Source organism: Rhincodon typus, chromosome 13 (genome assembly GCF_021869965.1).
Source record: "Rhincodon typus isolate 14 chromosome 13, sRhiTyp1.1, whole genome shotgun sequence".
NCBI classification, from domain to species: domain Eukaryota; kingdom Metazoa; phylum Chordata; class Chondrichthyes; order Orectolobiformes; family Rhincodontidae; genus Rhincodon; species Rhincodon typus.
Window position 1 is genome coordinate 49,646,507 of NC_063344.1, and position 18,171 is coordinate 49,664,677.

Here is an 18,171-nt window from a genome sequence, read left to right on the forward strand (position 1 = left end):
TTATCTCAGATTCTCCAGCATCTGCAGTTCCTACTATCTCTGAAACATTATACATCCCTTTTGTTTTTTATTTCCATTGACTTCAAGTTACAGATCTAATCAGTGCTGTTAATATTTAAAGTTCTTACAATGCAAGAATGAATGCATTCATTTGTCAGGTGCCTCAACTTCACTGTTTGACTGTAATAGGGAAAATATACTGTAAAGTTCCTTATTAAAACAAAGCAATTATAAGCACATTTATAAGGAATGACTGCATTCAAAATTTGATGATAATGTTAAAGTGATAAATCAAGTTAGGGAAAGTATTTGTAATGATATAAATGATTATAATGACATAAAGCTGAGTGATATTGCTGTTGAGGTTGTTGATCATTTTTAAATAAGGAAGATTTGCATGAACAAGCAACAATACTTTGAGGCCTTGAAATTACATGGTGCAAATATATCATTATGCAATTTATTTGTCGATTATTGTAATAGAGGGAATTAAAATAAATGGGTTAACGTATCTGTTCAATTATCAGATGAATTAATTGCATGTGAATGCGTTAATCGCACTCTAATTTTAAGTGTCAAATGTTCCAATAAGATTTAATACTTTGGACTTTCAACAGAGCAGGAGGTGGAGGGGAGCAGGGGTGATGCAAAGTTGAAAATAAGATTATGAGTAAAAGTAATAACTTCTTGACATTTTATTTTCTAATGAGTCCATATAGCTTCTGGCAAACAGAAATCAACCATTGCTCAGATAACTTATTGATAAAAACATTCCATTCTGAGTGAAATAATGGGTACAGACACTTTACCTTGAATTTATTTCCATTCAATTAACCTCATTGTTACTGTTTGATGTTTCATACAAAGGGTTTTAGTTTCAAAGCAAAAATTAAGATCTTATTGATGCAACAAGAAAATCAAGCTGCAGAAAGTTTAAAATATTTAAAAAAAAGTTGCAGACCATTTTCCGTGATTAGCGATTTATATATATTGGAGGAAGCAATGTCCTATTGGTTTTAACACTGGACTATTAATCCAGAGACCCAGGCAATGTTCTGGGGACCTGGGATCAAATCCTACCATGGCAATTCATGGACTTTGAATTCAATAAAAATCTGGAATTAAGAGTCTAATGATGACCATGGAATCCATTGTCGATTATCAGAAAAGCCCATCTGGTTCATTAATGTTCTTCAAGGAAGGAAACAGCCATCCTTACCTGATCTGGCTTACGTGTGACTCCAGATCCACAGCAATGCAGTTGACTCTTAAATGCCCTCTGGGAAATTAAGGATGGACAATAAAAGCTGACCTAGCCAGTGATGCCCTCATCCTGTGAATGAATAAAAATTAGATATAATATAAATGTAAATATTTTCCTTTGCAATTTGGCCATACTATACAAGAATGTAAGTAATAATGAAAGGTCATTTAATCCACTAAAGTTCGTCTCTCCAATATATTAATTCTTCCAAATTGTTAATTTTTTTTTCATCCTTTTGTCCCTTGAATATTTAGTCAATTTTGGGATGGCATTTGTGTCTAATACTGTGACAATGGATGCAACGTATTTATTCAACTTCTCTGCCATTTCCTGGTTCCTCGTTATTATTTCCCCAGCCTAAGGGTAGTTAGGTTTGTTCACTTTGGCTTCTCTCTTCCTTTTTATATATTTTAAAGAAGCAGACTATGAAAGGCAGTTTCTGGTTTGCAACATTTGAAGTGCTGTAGCATTGGGATTGAGATGTGGTACCAGTGGCATGAAAGGCACAAAGGTTTTGGTAGTGAGCATGTGGGCCCCCTTTGCTGCATGATTTAATGATAAAGATGGCCATAGAGCCCTAAAGCATAATTAGTGGTCAGCATGAGAAGATTCCATGAATCTGCATTGAACTTAGCAACAAACTCTCCACAAAATTCCTCGTAAATAGCACAGCCAGAAAAGTAAGAAAATTCAGCCTGTAAAGTTCCAATCAGTAAACATACTTAAACAAGTAATTTAATCGCAACCAATGAATGCATTAACTATCATACTGTTGTTGGCAGAAGTCAAGCACCATTATTTTTCAGCATAATTTGTAGCAGAATGCAATTTGGGATAAACCAGAATTATGCTGATTTCAATGGAGTCCAAATTATGAAAATCACCTTCTACTTTTGATAAAAGTAAAGCAGAAACTTGCATATGTAATGACATAATTAATGGGGCAAACCACTTACCTTGTGATATCTTCTTTCTTTTGCACCATTCAGAGGTGCATATGTGGAAGATGCAAGTCCACAGAAAAATTTTGGTCATGAATTCAGCTGCACATTGCCCAGTTTTGTAGTAAATCATTCAGTAATCCAGAGATTGCTGAAAACATAAAGATGCACTAGCAAAAATCTTTAATATGCAAATCACCCAGAAATGTTTAATGAGGAAGGCAACCTATGAATCGGGAATGTAATGGTCTATTGGTAATATCACTTGATTATTAATCCAGAAACTCAACTTATGTTCTGGGAATCAAATCCAGGTTCAAATCCCACCATGGCAGATGATGCAATTTGAATCCAAGAAGAATCCGGATTTAAGCATCTTTCAATGATTATGAAACCATTGGCGATTGTGGGAAAAACCCATCTAATTCACTAATGTTCCTCGGGGAAGGAAATCTGCCATCCTTACCTGGTCTGCCCTACATGTGACTCCAGACCCACAGTAATCTGGTTGACTCTTAAATGCCCTGTGGGCAATTATGGATGAGCAATAAATGCTGACCTAGGCAGAGACGCCCACATCCGTTGATTGAAATTTTTTAAAATTGTGAATCACCACAATTTGCTAGACAATTTCCACTGCTACATTCAAGACAACTTTCAAGACAAACCTGACTTCAATGACATTGCTGCCAATGCATGTTCATTTCGTATTGGAATCAAGAGCAGGAGGAGACCATTTGTTCTTTAGACTTGCCAAAGAAATTTGAATCAAGTAATTTACAGAATAAGTATCCTTTAGAAGTGTTTACAATATATACTCAAATTCTTTTGTTCATAAATGAAGATAAAAGTGCAAAGACTCATCTTTCACAGTATAAAATGTGGTTAAAAATGTAAAATCTCTTTTCTATTATTCTTTCTATTCCTGTCTCCATTTCCTCATTCTCACTCAATATTTTACCCCTTTCTCTTTGTTTCTCTTTCTGCACCTGATTTAGCATTGAATTCACTCTTAGAATCATGGAGCAGTCAAGGGCATTTGGCCCATCTAGTCAGCACTGATTCTCTGAAGACCACCCTGACCATGAGTTATATGAATAAAAACAGAAATTGCTGGAAAAGCTCAGCAGGTCTGGCAGCATCTGTGAAGAAAAAAAATCAAAGTTAACATTTCGGGTCCGGTGACCCTTCCTCAGAACTGATAGTAGCTGGGAAAATGTCGGTTCATATGTAGAAAATAGGGAGGGGGATGGGATAGGGAGTAAATGATAGGATAGAGCCTGAAGAGAGAGAAGAGCAGTTGGATAGACAAAGGAGTTGATAACAATCTGGCTAGGAGGGTGAATAGCTGTTAATGGGGTCTGTTAGTGACTAACAATAGGTAGTGTGTAATGGCAGGCAATGTGATAACAAGGCCTGGTGTGTGGGTACGGGCTGGGACATGGGAGAGTTTAGGCCCTAAAATTATTGAACTCGATATTGAGTCTGGAGGGCTGCAGGGTCCCCAAGTGGAAAATGTGGTGTTGTTCAGCTTAATAACAAAGTCAGGGTTAGATCTAAGCGCACGGAGTGCAGTCAGTACGGAAGGAGGTAGGTTGGATTTGGTGAGAACAACACCTCATCTTCCGCTTGGGGACCCTGCAGCCCTCCAGACTCAATATCGAGTTCAATAATTTTAGGGCCTAAACTCTCCCATGTCCCAGCCCGTACCCACACACCAGGCCTTGTTATCACAGACCCCATTAACAGCTATTCACCCTCCTAGCCAGATTGTTATCAACTCCTTTGTCTATCCAACTGCTCTTCTCTCTCTTCGGGCTCTAACCTACCGTTTCCTTGAGGAAGTGACAAAATTGATAGATGAGGAAAGGGCTGTAGATGTCATCTACATGGACTTCAGTAAGGCGTTTGATAAGGTTCTCCATGGTGGGCTGATGGAGAAAGTGAAGTTGCATGGGGTCCAGGGTGTACTAGCTAGATGGATAGAGAACTGGCTGGGCAACAGGATTCAGAGAGTTGTAGTGGAAGGGGGTTTCTCAAAATGGAGAACTGTGACTAGTGGTGTTCCATAGGGATCCGTGTTGGGACCACTGTTGTTTGTGATATACATAAATGATCTGGAGGAAGGTATAGATGGTCTGATTAGCAAGTTTGCAGATGACACTAAGATTGGTGGAGTAACAGATAGTGAAGGGGACTGTCGGAGAATGCAGCAGAATATAGATAGATTGGAGAGTTGGGCAGAGAAATGGCAGATGGAGTTCAATTCAGGCAAATGCGAGGTGATGCATTTTGGAAGATCCAATTCAAGAGCGAATATACGGTAAATGGAAAAGCCCTGGGGAAAATTGATGCACAGAGAGATCTGGGTGTTCAGGTCCATTGTACCCTGCAGGTGGCAATGCAGGTCGATAGAGTGGTCAGAAGGCATACGGCATGCTTTCATTCATCGGACGGGGTATTGAGTACAAGAGTTGGCAGGTCATGTTACAGTTGTATAGGACTTTGGTTCGACCACATTTGGAATACTGCGTACAGCTCTGGTCGCCACATTACCAAAAGGATGTGGATGCTTTAGAGAGGGTACAGAGGAAGTTCACCAGGATGTTGCCTGGTACAGAGGGTGCTAGCTATGAAGAGAGGTTGAGTAGATTAGGATTATTTACATTAGAAAGACGGAGGTTGAGGGGGGACCTGATTGAGGTCTACAAAGTCATAAGAGGTATAGACAGGGTGGAAGCAAGAAGCTTTTTCCCAGAGTGGGGTCTCAATTACAAGGGGTCACGATTTCAAGGTGAGACGGGAAAAGTTTAAGGGAGATATGTATGGAAAGTTCTTTACGCAGCGGGTGGTGGGTGCCTGGAACACGTTGCCAGCGAGGTGGTAGAGGCGGGCATGATAGCGTCATTTAAGATGTATCTAGACAGATACATGAATAGGCAGGGAGCAGAGGGATAAAGATCGTTGGAAAATAGGTGACAGGTTTAGATAGAGGATCTGGATCAGCGCAGGCTTTGAGGGCCAAAGGGCCTGTTCCTGTGCTGTAATTTTCTTTGTTCTTTGTTCTTTGTTTACTCCCTACCCCATCCCCCTCCTTATTTTCTGCTTATAAACCGACGTTTTCCCAGCTACCATCAGTTCTGAGGAAGTGTCACTGGACCCGAAACATTAACTCTTATCTTTTCGTCACAGATGCTGCCAGATTTGCTGAGCTTTTCCAGCAACTTCTGTTTTTGTTTCTGTTTCTGTTCCTGATTTACAGTATCTGCAGTTCTTTTGATTTTTATATGAGTTATATGAATATGAGTTCCCAGATTCGGGTTGTTAATCTAGTTGAGTCAGGGAGGTCTGACTGATGTAAAAGGATAAATGACAAGGATGCTGGGCTGCCTGAATGTCTGACTCAGTGAGAGGCAGTGCTATTGTCAAATGTTACGCATTTTTAAAGAAAGGGTGATTGGTGTTGGAATGCCGACCTCTGAAAAGTTATTTCAGTGGTGAAGAAATCTGGCAGCAATTGTGAAGAAGTAAGTTGGCTGCAATGTTTTGAAGTTGGGGGTAAGCATTTTCTTACCTCATGCCATTTAGGAAGCTTGACTCATACGACCCTGTCATAGAGGACGGGGTCCAAATATGTGGAAAGAATGTGAGAGAGATAGTAGAAACTACCGATGCTGGAGAATCTGAGAATACAAGGTGTGGAGCTGGATGAGCACAGCAGGCCAAGCAGCATCAGAGAAGCAGGAAAGCTGACGTTTCGGGTCTGGACCCTTCTTCGGAAAAATGAGACTCTTTGTGGAAAGAATGTGTTATTTTTTTCCTGGCAGATAACATTGTGGCAAATTAGAAACAATGAGTAATTCTCCTGACAGCATGTGGAGCTGCAGCTTTTTCTGTCATTAGTTGCCTAACTTTTCCTGAGGCATCAGATATTAAAACATTTTTGGACACAGAGAAATCACTTCATGATAGCAGATGGCATATTGTTATGACGAGCAAGAGTGATTGTGCCAAGCAAAGGTTGCCATGAAATACAGGCTGAACTCCACCATTGTCATCCAGGGGTCTCCAAAATGAAGATGTTGAGGAGGAATTATGTCTGGTGGCTAGGCTTGGAGTCTGATGTAGCTGCATTGGAGGGAGAGTACCCAGAGTGCCAATGAGGACAGAAATTACCACCAGCAGCTTCCCCACATACTTGGGAATGCCTGGATAAACCTTGGACTCTATTGCATGTCGACTATGCAGGTCCTTTCATGGGTTCAATGTTTTTAGCCATTGTGGATATCCACTCAAATTGGTTGAACATGCAAAGAGCCCATTTGTCAAACACATGATAGAAAAATTGCACACATCTTTTGTGACACACACAGAGTCCGAGAGGTATTGGCTACAGATAATGGGCCATCATTTATCAGCAGGCAATTTGGTTATTTCTTAAAATCGAATGGGTTTCAACATATTAGGACAGTTCCATACCATCCATTATCTAATGGCTTGGCAGAAACAGCGGACCACACTTTGAAGGCTGACTGAAGAAACAGCATATAGCCTCACTAGAGACCAAGTTGTCACAGTTCTTGTTTAGTTATAGGACCACCCCATTTGTAACTACAGGGATAGCACCAGCAGAATTGCTAATTGCTAACAGAAGACTGTGCACCAGCTAAGTCTGATCTTCCCAGACATTGTAGCAAAGGTGAACTGGCATCAGGAATTCCAGTGCTGATCTCAAAACGCTGCCAAATGAGAGTGAGAGTTGGATACAGGGAACAATTTTTGGTGCAAGAATCATGGAAATAGCCTTGCATGGATAAGAGGCATGGTCAATGTGAGATTGGGACCAGTGACTTATAAAATTCGGGTTGTTGAGACAGTTCTGAAGAAGCATGTGGATCACTTGAAAGCTGCAAATTTGCAGACTGAGAGGGCGAAACTTGCCCTGACCCTCAGGAATACTTCAGGGACCCATTGATTCACCCTTTCCATCAAACATTGTTGAGTCCTCTGAACCTGAGATGACTTGATGGAATTAGCTGTGCCAATGCTTCTGCCTCCAAAAGAAGGGAGTGAAAGTCTACTGAAAGTCCAGGTGCGAGAAGTGAACTCCTGCTCATTACAGCCTCTGAGTAGGAGGAACCTGACCTGGTGTTAAAACGCTCCAGGAGGCTTTTGAAGGAATCAGATCACCCTGTGTCCATGGACTCGGAGGGGAAGGGATGTAGAGATTGTAATGAGGTCCACCAGCTGGATGTCATAGATATGAGTTACCTGATTAGGGCTGTTAATCTGGCCCAATCAGGGAGGCCTGGCTGACATGTTAGGATGAATGTCAGGGATATGCCTGACTCAATGAGAGGCAGTGCTATTGTCAAAGGCTATGCATTTGTAAATAAAGGGTGATTGGTGAGGGGACGTTGGCCTCATACTCACACTTTCAGCAGCTTTGTGGGTGAAACATTCACGGACTGAAATGCCCAGGAGCATGTTTAAGGTCTCAGAAACTTCTAGGTTAATGAAATTTGAATAGAAACCAAATGGGGGATTTGGGTCATAGAATACATTTCAGCATTCTGCTCAAGGGGTTTATGAAACCATTGCTATATAAAGTGGCACTTGACTGCCAACTTAAACAACATGAGGAATACATAGCAGAATATACTCTTAAAATTTGTTTTCAGTTTACTTATGTTAGCCTTTTATAAGATCTGACTGTTCTATTCCAGAGACATAATTTTCTGGATTTTCATCACTGTGGTAGGTAGTCAGAGTTGGGAAATTTTCCAGAAAGAGCTAGGAGACAGCTGTAGGGGCTGGAGGGTCCTGAGGTGGGTTGTTTGAAAGGTCTGTCTTGATGCTCTGGGGCTTCATCCCAGTTACAATGAAAATAATAAGACCCCTTACTTCTCACCACCAGTATACCCTGGGCATCAACCATGCCACCGCATACCACAAACCCACACCTTATGGCCGTTATACCCTTCTTATCAAGCTAATACTCCTCAATGAGCCCCCATGGCCCCTCATACCTTTCATGTCAATCAATGGCACTTCTATGCCCTATCACCATGTACTCTAGAGAGGACAAATACAGAATCTATGAAAATCCAGCCAATAATGTCCATCATGTTGAAATTTCAATCTAAGCAGTCCTTAGATTACTATGTATATTTTTATTAACTGCCAAAGCGAATACATGTGCAGTCATTCATTCTGTAAGTCACGAGGTCAAAATTCTGGAACTCCCTTCCTAACAGCACCATGAGGTACCTACATCATAGAAACTACAGCTGTTAAAGAAAACAACTCAACAACACCTTTTCCAGGGCCGTTAGGGATGGTCGATAAATGCTGCCAGCAATGCTCACCTTCCAAGATTGGATTAAAAAAACTGAAGCTTGGTTTATGTAATTTATGATTAAAGTATTGCACCATGTTTATTAGTTGTTGCGTTATGTAGTACAGCTTATAAGTGCTCTCATTCAATTTTTTCAATGTTTCTTTTTCAATCTAGGAAGAAAATTTGTTATATTTGACATTTTTAATAACCTCATCAAAGTTCATTATCAATCCATTTATCTTTGTTAGGCATACTTGGTGCAGTGGCCCTGGATTTTTTTAATAGTGAAATCACGATGGATATTGTGAATCAGATGGAAGAGGAAGAACGAACGGGTAAAAAGGAACATGTTGTTTTTCTGGTAACTCAGAAACCAGCATATTCACATAAACGACGCAGCAGGTTATCTGCGAAGCCACAGTATCTGTCTGATAGGTGCAAACAAAGTGAAAAACAGTTAAATAAACTGGTATGTTGCAAAATTTAAAACATTTTCTTGCTATTATTGTAATAGATAAAAAGAAGTGATGAGTTCAAATGCTGTAAATTTAGCCCCTCCACTTCCACATATATCTGATGCCGGTTGGCAATGTCGTCCACATGGGGCAAGCTCTGTGTACACCCAGCTGTATCTCTCCAGTGCCTTTCTTGACTCCCTCCCTGTCTTTGTGCTGTTGGACTGCTTATATGACATCTAGGCTTGAATGAACCAGAATTCCATCCAACTGAGAACAAAACATTTACCCCCACCACAAATGGGCGGCACAGTGGCTCAGTGGTTAGCACTGCTGCCTCACAGCACCAGGGACTCAGGTTCAATTCCACCCTTGGGCAACTGTCCATGCAGAGTTTGCACATTCTCCCCGTGTCTGTGTGGGTGTCCTCTGGGTGCTCTGGTTTCATCCCACAGTCTAAAGATATGCAGGTTAGGTGGATTGGCCATGCTAAATTGCTCATAGTATCCAAGAATGAACAGTCTAGGTGTGTTAACTGTAGAAAATATAGGGTAGATGGGTTGGTGTGGACTTCTTGGGCTAACTGGCCTGTTACCACACCATAGGGACTCTGTTTACTCTCTCTATCTAACTCCACACATTTGTAATTAGTTTGATGCCCCTTGTTCTCTAATGCTTTAGGCTGAACCAGACTGCTAACAAAGCCATTTGGTCTTGAGTGAATTTTCAACCCATAACTCCTCAAGTACGAGGAAGATGTACTTGCACTTCAGGAGTGTGGTCTGCTTTTACCTCTATTTCTCCTGCTGACACCTTAATTTGTAAGTTTGTAGTCCTAAAGTTCAACTATTTCAATGCTTTCGATACTTCACGCTATTCTGATTCAGAATTACACTCCCAACACCCCCCATCCAATTCTGTCAATAATTCTATTTTCTTACCAACCTACGTGGATTCTCAATTCCTCAATGGTTCAGTTTAAAACTATCATCATTTTCATCATCACGACTTCCATTTCTCAAATCTTATCTAGCCCTACAATGCCATTTCTGAACTTACTAGTCCTGTCACTCAGCTGTCTTTTGTATCTGTGCCACTAACTTACCCACCTTCCCACCACTTTCCCCCCCACCCTCCCTCACCTTAACATGACCAATTACAGCCACACATCAGACTATCTAGGCTCAAAGCTCTAGAATTTGCTCCCCAAATGTATCCGCCCCTCTGATCCCCTTTTCCTGTTTAAAGCTGTAATTAAAATCTATCTATTTAAGCAAGGGTTTACCCCCTGCTGCAAGTAAAGCCTCCATTTACTCACCATCTATTTTTCTCTGTGTTTCTATGAATTAACTGTCCCTTGTCATTGTGTAGAATTGACATTGGAGAATCCTCCCCTTTCAGTAACATGCCGGTTACAATTAACCAGAAACAGAACTGGATTAGCCATATAAATACTGTGTCTAGAAGAGCAGTTCAGAGGCTATGAACCCTGGAGTAAATAACTCACCTGACTCCCCAATGTCTGCTCACCAGCTACATGTCAGGAGTGTGGTGGGAAGTAATACATGTTCAAATGCAACAACATCTGGACAATATCCAGGCTTGGGCTGACAAATGGCAAGTAACAATCACACTACACAAGGCAATGACTATATCTAATCAGATACAATCTAACCATTTCCCCTTGACATTCAATGGTGTTACCATCACTGAATTCCCTCAATATCAGCATTCCATGTTTTACTATTGAACAGAAACCCAACTGGACTCGCCATATAAGTGCAATGGCTAAAACAGCAGGTCAGAGGTTAGGAATACAATGGTGTAACTCACCTTCTGACTCCCCAGAGCCTGTCCATCATCTACATGTCACAAGTCAGGAGCATTGTGGAATACTCCCTGCTTTCCTGAATGGGAGCAACTCCAGCAAAAAAGCAGCCAGTTGACTGGCACCACATCCACTCCTTCCACCGCCGATGCTCAGTAGCAGCAGTGTGTACTATATACGAGATGCAGTGCAGAAATTCACCAAAGATCCTCAGACAACATCTTCCAAACCCAAGACTACTTCCATTGAAAAGGACAGGGCAGCAATTACATGGGATTGCCACCACCCGCAAGTTCCCCTTCAAGCCACTCACCATCCTTACTTGGAAATATATCACCATTTCTTCACTGTCTCTGGGTAAAAAAAAGTCATGGGATTCCCTCTCTAAGGGCATTCTAGGACTACCTATAGCATGTAGACTGCAGTGGTTCAAGAAGATAGCTCATCGCCACCTTCTCAAAGGCAACGAGGAACGGGCAATAAATGCTGGTCAACCATCAAAGCCCATATCCCATGAGTGAATAAAACAACCCACAATCACTATTGTCTAAAGATCAAGGGCAACAGATGCATGGGAATACCACCAATGCCAATTATCCCTTAAAACCAGTAACCATCCTGACTTGGAAATATATCGCCATTCCTTCAGTGTTGCTGTCTGAGAACTCCCTCCATAGTGGTATTGTGGGTCTGCCTCCACTATATGACTTTAGCTGTTAAAGGCTGCTCACTATCACCTTCCCAAGTGCATTTTGGGATAGGCAATGAATGCTGTCCAAACCTCAATGCTGACATCCCAGGATTGAATAAGAAAGTTACATTTATATTTATTTTTACATTGTCAGTATTGTATAAATGTAAAACGTGTTGGTCTCCATATGATACCATTTAACATTATAAATACAGGATAGGTCAATATGCATAGGTGGGCAAAGTCTAAATATTTTAATTGGACATTCCCCAAAATCCTGTGTTTCAGGACTTGGAAAGAGCAATGGCCAAGATTAGAAGCAAAGCCTCTGGATCCCCTGTCAGGAAAAACCACTGGGAAACAGTTCGTGGGATTGTCAAATTGGGAAAAGGTAACCAGTGGGACATCTCCAAAATTGGCTCAGCTCATATAAAATCACAAGATGACTCAAACCTTTACCTTGTGTCACTCACTGTTTTCTGTGTCAAAAAGCTTTTTTGCAAAGTATGAGCCCATGAGATAGAGTGACAACTCCTATTTAGATGGAAATCAAGTCCCTCTTAGTACCAAGCAGACAGCTTTCTGGCTAATAATTTTATAAAGTGCCTAAATGGCTTAGGTAATTTTGTATCCCTGTAATTTTAAATTTAAATGTCTGCTCATTGCGTCTTACATCAGTCATGAATATAAAGTTATGGAATTTATGTTATATTTTGTTTGTTTTGATAGGCAAGTTATTAAGGGGCTTTGAGCCAGTCTATCCAGAGAGATTGTGGGTTGATGTAAAAACATTTTGCAATTCTTTTCCTTTTCACATTGTCTTCAATGAAGAGGTGAGTCTCCTGTCCCTTTGCTCTTTGAAAAGTGCTGTTGATATACCAAGGCCTGTGTAAATGATGATTGGAATGTATTTTTCACTCAGTTTTTGCTTTTCTGTCCCAAAGCCATGAATTCTTGCTTGGATAGGTCCCATATGTGTTGTGAACCATCCTATAACTTGCCTAAGTATCTATTATACATATCCAAGGCTCGTTAGCAAATGTTGACACCTATTTGCCTGCCACAGCAGAACTCAAAACTTTACTCAAGTGCAAGTCACTGGACAACAATTGAGAGCAAAAGAGAATAAAGACAGGGAAAATACACTACAAGGGCAAACTAATGAGGACTATAAAAACTCTCAATAAGAGTTTCTTTAAATATATACAAAGAAAGAGGTCAAAGTGAACATTGGCCCCTTAGAAAATGAATCAGGGGAGATTTTTTTTGGGATCAAGGAAATGGCAGAGGCGTTAACCAGATATTTTACATCAGTCTTTACAGTGAACATTCCATTAATACTAAAGAATGCAGAGGCGAAATTAAGTACCATCACCATCATGAGAGAAATAGTATTAGACAAACTAATAGGGCCAAAGGCAGGTAAGTCCCCTGGCCCTGATTGCTTGCATCCTAGGATCCTAAAAGAAGTAGCTACAGAGATGGTGGATGCATTGGTTGTAATTTTCCAAAAATCATGAGATTCTGGAGAAGTACTAGAGGGTTGAAAAGCTGCTAACGTGATAACTCCATTCAAAAAGGGAGGGAGGTAAAAAGCAGCTAACTATAGGCTGATTAGCCTAGCATCTATTGTTGGAAAAGTATTGGAATCAGTTATTAAGGAAGTAATAGCAGAACATTTGAAACATCAAAATCTAATCAAGCAACGTCAAAGAGCTGGTGTGTGTGTGCCTCTCCAGCAAATCCGGAGGGTGCTGGGCCTGGCTCAGTGTGGCAGCTACCAATCCGTCCATGGAGGCAGCCAGGCAGTTGCATGACTCATTGCAGCTTCTGGGCAAGGAGGGCTGTGGTGTTCTGTATTGTCTGTCTGCTGCTGTTGCTCCTCCCTGTGCATGTGAACAAAAACCCTGATTGCTGACCCTGCAGGGTCCTCTTCTGCCTGGGGCTGAGCCAGTGCCTGGTCTCTGGCAGTCCTTCCTGTGTCAGTGGCTTGGGACATTTCTGCTCACCAGATTGTGTCCCATCCAGCTTTATCATGCCGGTTCACACCAAGGTGTCAATATCGGGGCAGGGAGTAGCTTTGTCGATACTTCCTTTGCGGCCTATGTACACTTGTCTTCAGAGGTCAACTTTGGTGGAGGCAGCATTTCTCCTCAGAGGTCGAGAGCAGACTTTAAGAACTTGCAAGTTAAGAGAGGGAGATGGTGTCAGGGCCAGAGGTTAGAACTGGCATCCAATAACTGAGAGTGACAGCGGGTTTAATGGGAGAGTGGCAGTGGTATGCAGAATGGTACTTCCTTGTTTGGCAGGACACGGAGGTTTCTACTTCCCTGCAGGAGTGGTCTTCATCTTCTCCTGCAAAAGCCAAAATTCTCTCCTCATAGGGGATGACGAGTCTGATATCAGACACACATCTACCTATACAGACACTCTTCACCCTGTTAAGGGCTGTTCGCTCCTGTAATGAGTAAAAGGTGTTGAATGACTGAGATTACAGACAGAGGCATGGCTGTTAGCACAAGTGCGTTTAGGGGAATTGTAGTGAGGTGTTCCTAGGGACTGAGGAGACAGATCAGAGGGCATGTGGGTTTAGTGTTTTGCGAAGGTAAATGGGGAGAGCAAGCGATGGAAGATGTTGCAGTGGATAGTGAGAATGGCACAGCAAGAGTCGTGATTGGATGTAGATACAGTGGCAGTTATACAGTGTGAAATGACAGAGAAAGGAGTAACCCTGCAGAGTGGAGAAGTCACTGAGCTTTTTATGGCACCACTAGTCATTCCCCCACAGCTTGTTGATGGCAGTGACCCAGACCAGGTCAGCAGGGTCTGGTGGTGCAGCCTCCTCTGCTGGTCCTCCAACAAGAGGATGACTCACCCCTGCGCCATGCTGACCTGCTCAATCATGTTCTGTATTTCTAAATGCTCTTCTATTATTTCCTTCATAAGAGACTCTAACATTTTCCCAGTAACAAATATTTTCTGGCCTATAGTTACTTGATTGTTTTGCCTCCTTCCCTTTTCAAATAAAGATGAGATATTTGGATATGTATGCTATTTAAATGGATTTCCAGAAGACACCTGATAAAATCCCTCCTAAGAGAGCATGAGCTAAGGTCGAAACCATGGAATTGAAGATGAAGTTTGGAAATGGACAACATGGCAAGAGACTGAGAGTAGGGTTAGTGTTTAGGTATGCTAATTGGCATGGGGTGTCCTACAATTGAGGCCTCACTTATTCACTGTATTTGTTAACAACTTGAATGATGTACTAGAAAAATCACAAAGATGACAAGAAGATAGGGAGCATTGTTGTAGATGGTAGCATAAAATTACAAAGAGATATTAATAGATTAAATTATTGAATAAAACTGTGGCAAATGGATTTAAATACAGGCAAATTTAGGTACATTCACTACAGAGAACAGGGTATCTCCTAAATAGTGAAAAAAAACTATAAAAGGAGGTCTAAACAGACTCAGGGGTCCAGGTAAATGGATCATTGAAATGAAGGTAGTCAAAGAGATTAATAGTATACTGGTCTTTAAATCTGGAGGATGAGAATAGAATGGAAAAGAAGAAAATTTCAGCTATGCAAGGCCCTGGTTAGATTACACCTAAGGGCATTTGTGCCTACCACACCTCAGGAAGAAATTATTGGCCTCAGAGATGGTACTGCATAAGTTTCACAGAAAAATACCTTAACTCTAAAGGTTAAACTTGAAGGCATGACTACACAAACAGTGGTTTTATTTCCTGGAATTTAGAAGGGCCAATGATGATTTGATCAAGATCTTAAGATATCAGGTCGATAGGGAGAAACTATTTGGCTGGCTATAGAGCCTAAGACAAGAGGCCTTAGTCTAAAAATTAGACCAGACCTTGAAGAATTGAAAGTAAGAAATACTTCTAACATGCAAAGGTTGAGAAAAGTTTGAAACTCTGTCTTGCAATTGGCAATTAATGTTAACACGTTGTCAACCTTTAGCTTCTTAACCCATCTGTGGCTCCCAACCTTTATTGGCTAGTTCCCATTTTCATGAAAAGTGAATAGAAATATTAAATTGAGGAAATGTCAACTAGAAAGTAACACAGCTTTCCTATGGAAATCAAATCACAATAAATTTCATGGTTTCAAATGATTTTCTTAATAAAAAATGCCATCATGCTTGACATATCTCATTCAGGTCAGATATCTGCACTCATAAATCCTCGATTTTCCAGGGTCAGGTTTTATGGTTGTGGCCTTAAGGGTTCTGATAAAACAGAAAATAATAAATTATTCTGAATGCTATTGTAAGCTGTTTTTACGTATCAGCATCAATGTGTTTGAATTTTATCTTTGTTCTGAAGATTTTAAGCATAAATTCTGTTTAAAAGATGACTTTACTGAGAAATTTAAGGCTAACATTTCTCATACATAACAAAAATGACTATAAAAACACAAAGACAAGGATTTTTTCTCAGTTTTGTAAGTACATTTCTTATTGATGTTTCATTCCAAGTAAAAAGTCAATGCTTTGCTAATGTTAGTCTTTTGTTTTCTGGCTCCAAGCAATTTATATTTTAAGCTCAGATAACAACATTTTCTGAAGAAGGGTCTCGACCCAAAATTCACCTTTCCTGTTCCTCTGATGCTGCCTGGCCTGCTGTGTTCCTCCAGCTCCACATTTTGTTATCTCTGACTCCAGCATCTGCAGTTCTTGCTATCTCTTATATTTTAGGCTAATTTCTTAAAAAATAATAGGCTTTTCAGGTAAAAAGATTGCTGATCCACACGCTAGATCAATTACAAGTTTTGAGTTTAATCAACTTTTACTAGCCACAGATTTTATAGGACACGAGACAAAGGATGGGTAGACATAATTTGGTTTTAGTTTAATCATAATCTCATTGAATGTAATTGATCTAGCATGTGGGTCAGCAACGTTTTTATCTGAAAAGCCTATTATTTTTAAGAAATTAGCCTAAAATATAAGAGATAGCAAGAACTGCATTGAATGATTGTTGGAGGGGCTAAATGATCTACTTCTTTCCCGAATTCCTATAATCCAGCCTTTCATGGAAAAATGAAATCAATATTTCAAACTTTCTTACCCTATAAAAAGACGTTTAATTCACCTGCTTCATCTGTGTTCTCCCACCCATCATTATGCTCAAATGGTGTTGTGTGCTTTCCAAATTTGATACTTTTGATGATTTTGAATTACAAAGTTGTATTTTGCATACATTGAAATAATGGATACAATGCCATAAAAAAACAATTGTCAGGTAACTGGATTAATTAGTTTAATTGTTGCCATTGTATTTTTGTAAGATTTCACAAACAATTAAGTCCTTAAATTGTAACAAGAAATTTTCATTGAAGGAGAATTTAAATCTTAAGAAGCACTCTGGACAATCAGTTGAGTTTCATAACAGTATAAAGAGTCCAAATCTCGGTCCAAGTTTTGGGTTGACGCTAAATGAATCAGAAGCCACCACATTCTAAAATTAAATATGCAGTGTAAGGGCCCATCAGAAATTAATGCTGTATCTGGTTTGAAAACTGATAAAAGACTTTTGAAAAAGTAGCAATTATCAATTCCATGTAACTGAACAAAAGCAGATGTCTTATCTTTCAATTTTATGCCTTGCAAGTGAATGATTCAATTTATTTATTCTGAAAATGTTGATTAGTAAAATGTTTTATGCTAAACACTTGTGTTGGACTTTTAAGCTTAGGGTAAAACAAGCAGGGATAAATATACAGAAGCTGGTCCCAGGACTTCAAACAATGGACATCCGACTTGATGAATACTTCAACATTGTTCACCCGGAAGTAACATTCAAAATATCAAGTGTGCGGAAATTTATTAATAGCTTATTTGTGTTAAGAACAAAACGGGAAATGATGCCAGAATCATGGAAGCATCGTCCAATGTTGGAACTAAGAGGTGTGTTTAAAAAAGCGAGACAACTTCTAAATTTTTTTTAATATATGTATATGTATAATATATATCTATCTAAAGTCAAAATGATTCCTTGTCATCGTTATTTCTTCCACTAACTGGCTTTATGGGATGTCCCTTGATCAATTCCATTCTTCCCTACTCAAATGCAGTCAGTGCTCCTTTATAAGTTACTCTATCCCATGAAGTCTCAAGAAAATCAGCAGCAGAATGTTCTTGATGTTACACTATAAAAATGTTTTGAATAATTAACAGTAACAGTTTTATGATTTTATTTTGTTCAAATTGTGCTAATGACCTCATCAGAGTAATGACTTTAAGGAGCTAATGAAGACCTAACAATGAGAACAAATCTAATTGCTATTCAAAGAATTAGTTAAAAATCCATAGCTGATTGAGCACACAATATGTGGCCTGCCATATTGAGCTCCGTACCCTTCTACGTGTCTCTTTAATATGACTTAACAAAAACATTTCAAAAACCAACTAAACAGAAAGAAGAAAGGAAAAGCAACACTTACCATACTTTTGAGCAACAGCATTTTTTTGAAAGCCCACTAACTTGAATTCAAAAATAAGAAATACTCCTGAAAAGTCAATGCATTGTATTTCTAAATCAAAAGTGGAAAATAATATCAGTTCTTTCTTCATCTTTGAGTTGCAACTTCCACAAACAACACCAAGAAGACCAAAGTCCTCTTGTC

At 39.9% G+C, this 18,171-nt stretch overlaps 1 protein-coding gene across 1 annotated transcript in view; it reads left to right on the forward strand.

Annotated features, from left to right (window-relative positions):
* The window catches only part of LOC109917017 (guanylate cyclase soluble subunit beta-2-like), a 47,537-nt gene that overhangs the window by 22,026 nt on the left and 7,340 nt on the right, over window positions 1-18,171 (forward strand). The window contains exons 6-9 of the mRNA XM_048604116.1: window positions 8,794-9,014; window positions 11,808-11,910; window positions 12,249-12,352; window positions 17,236-17,452. Coding sequence (XP_048460073.1) covers window positions 8,794-9,014; window positions 11,808-11,910; window positions 12,249-12,352; window positions 17,236-17,452 — 645 coding nt within the window. The remainder of the gene's footprint in view (window positions 1-8,793; window positions 9,015-11,807; window positions 11,911-12,248; window positions 12,353-17,235; window positions 17,453-18,171) is intronic.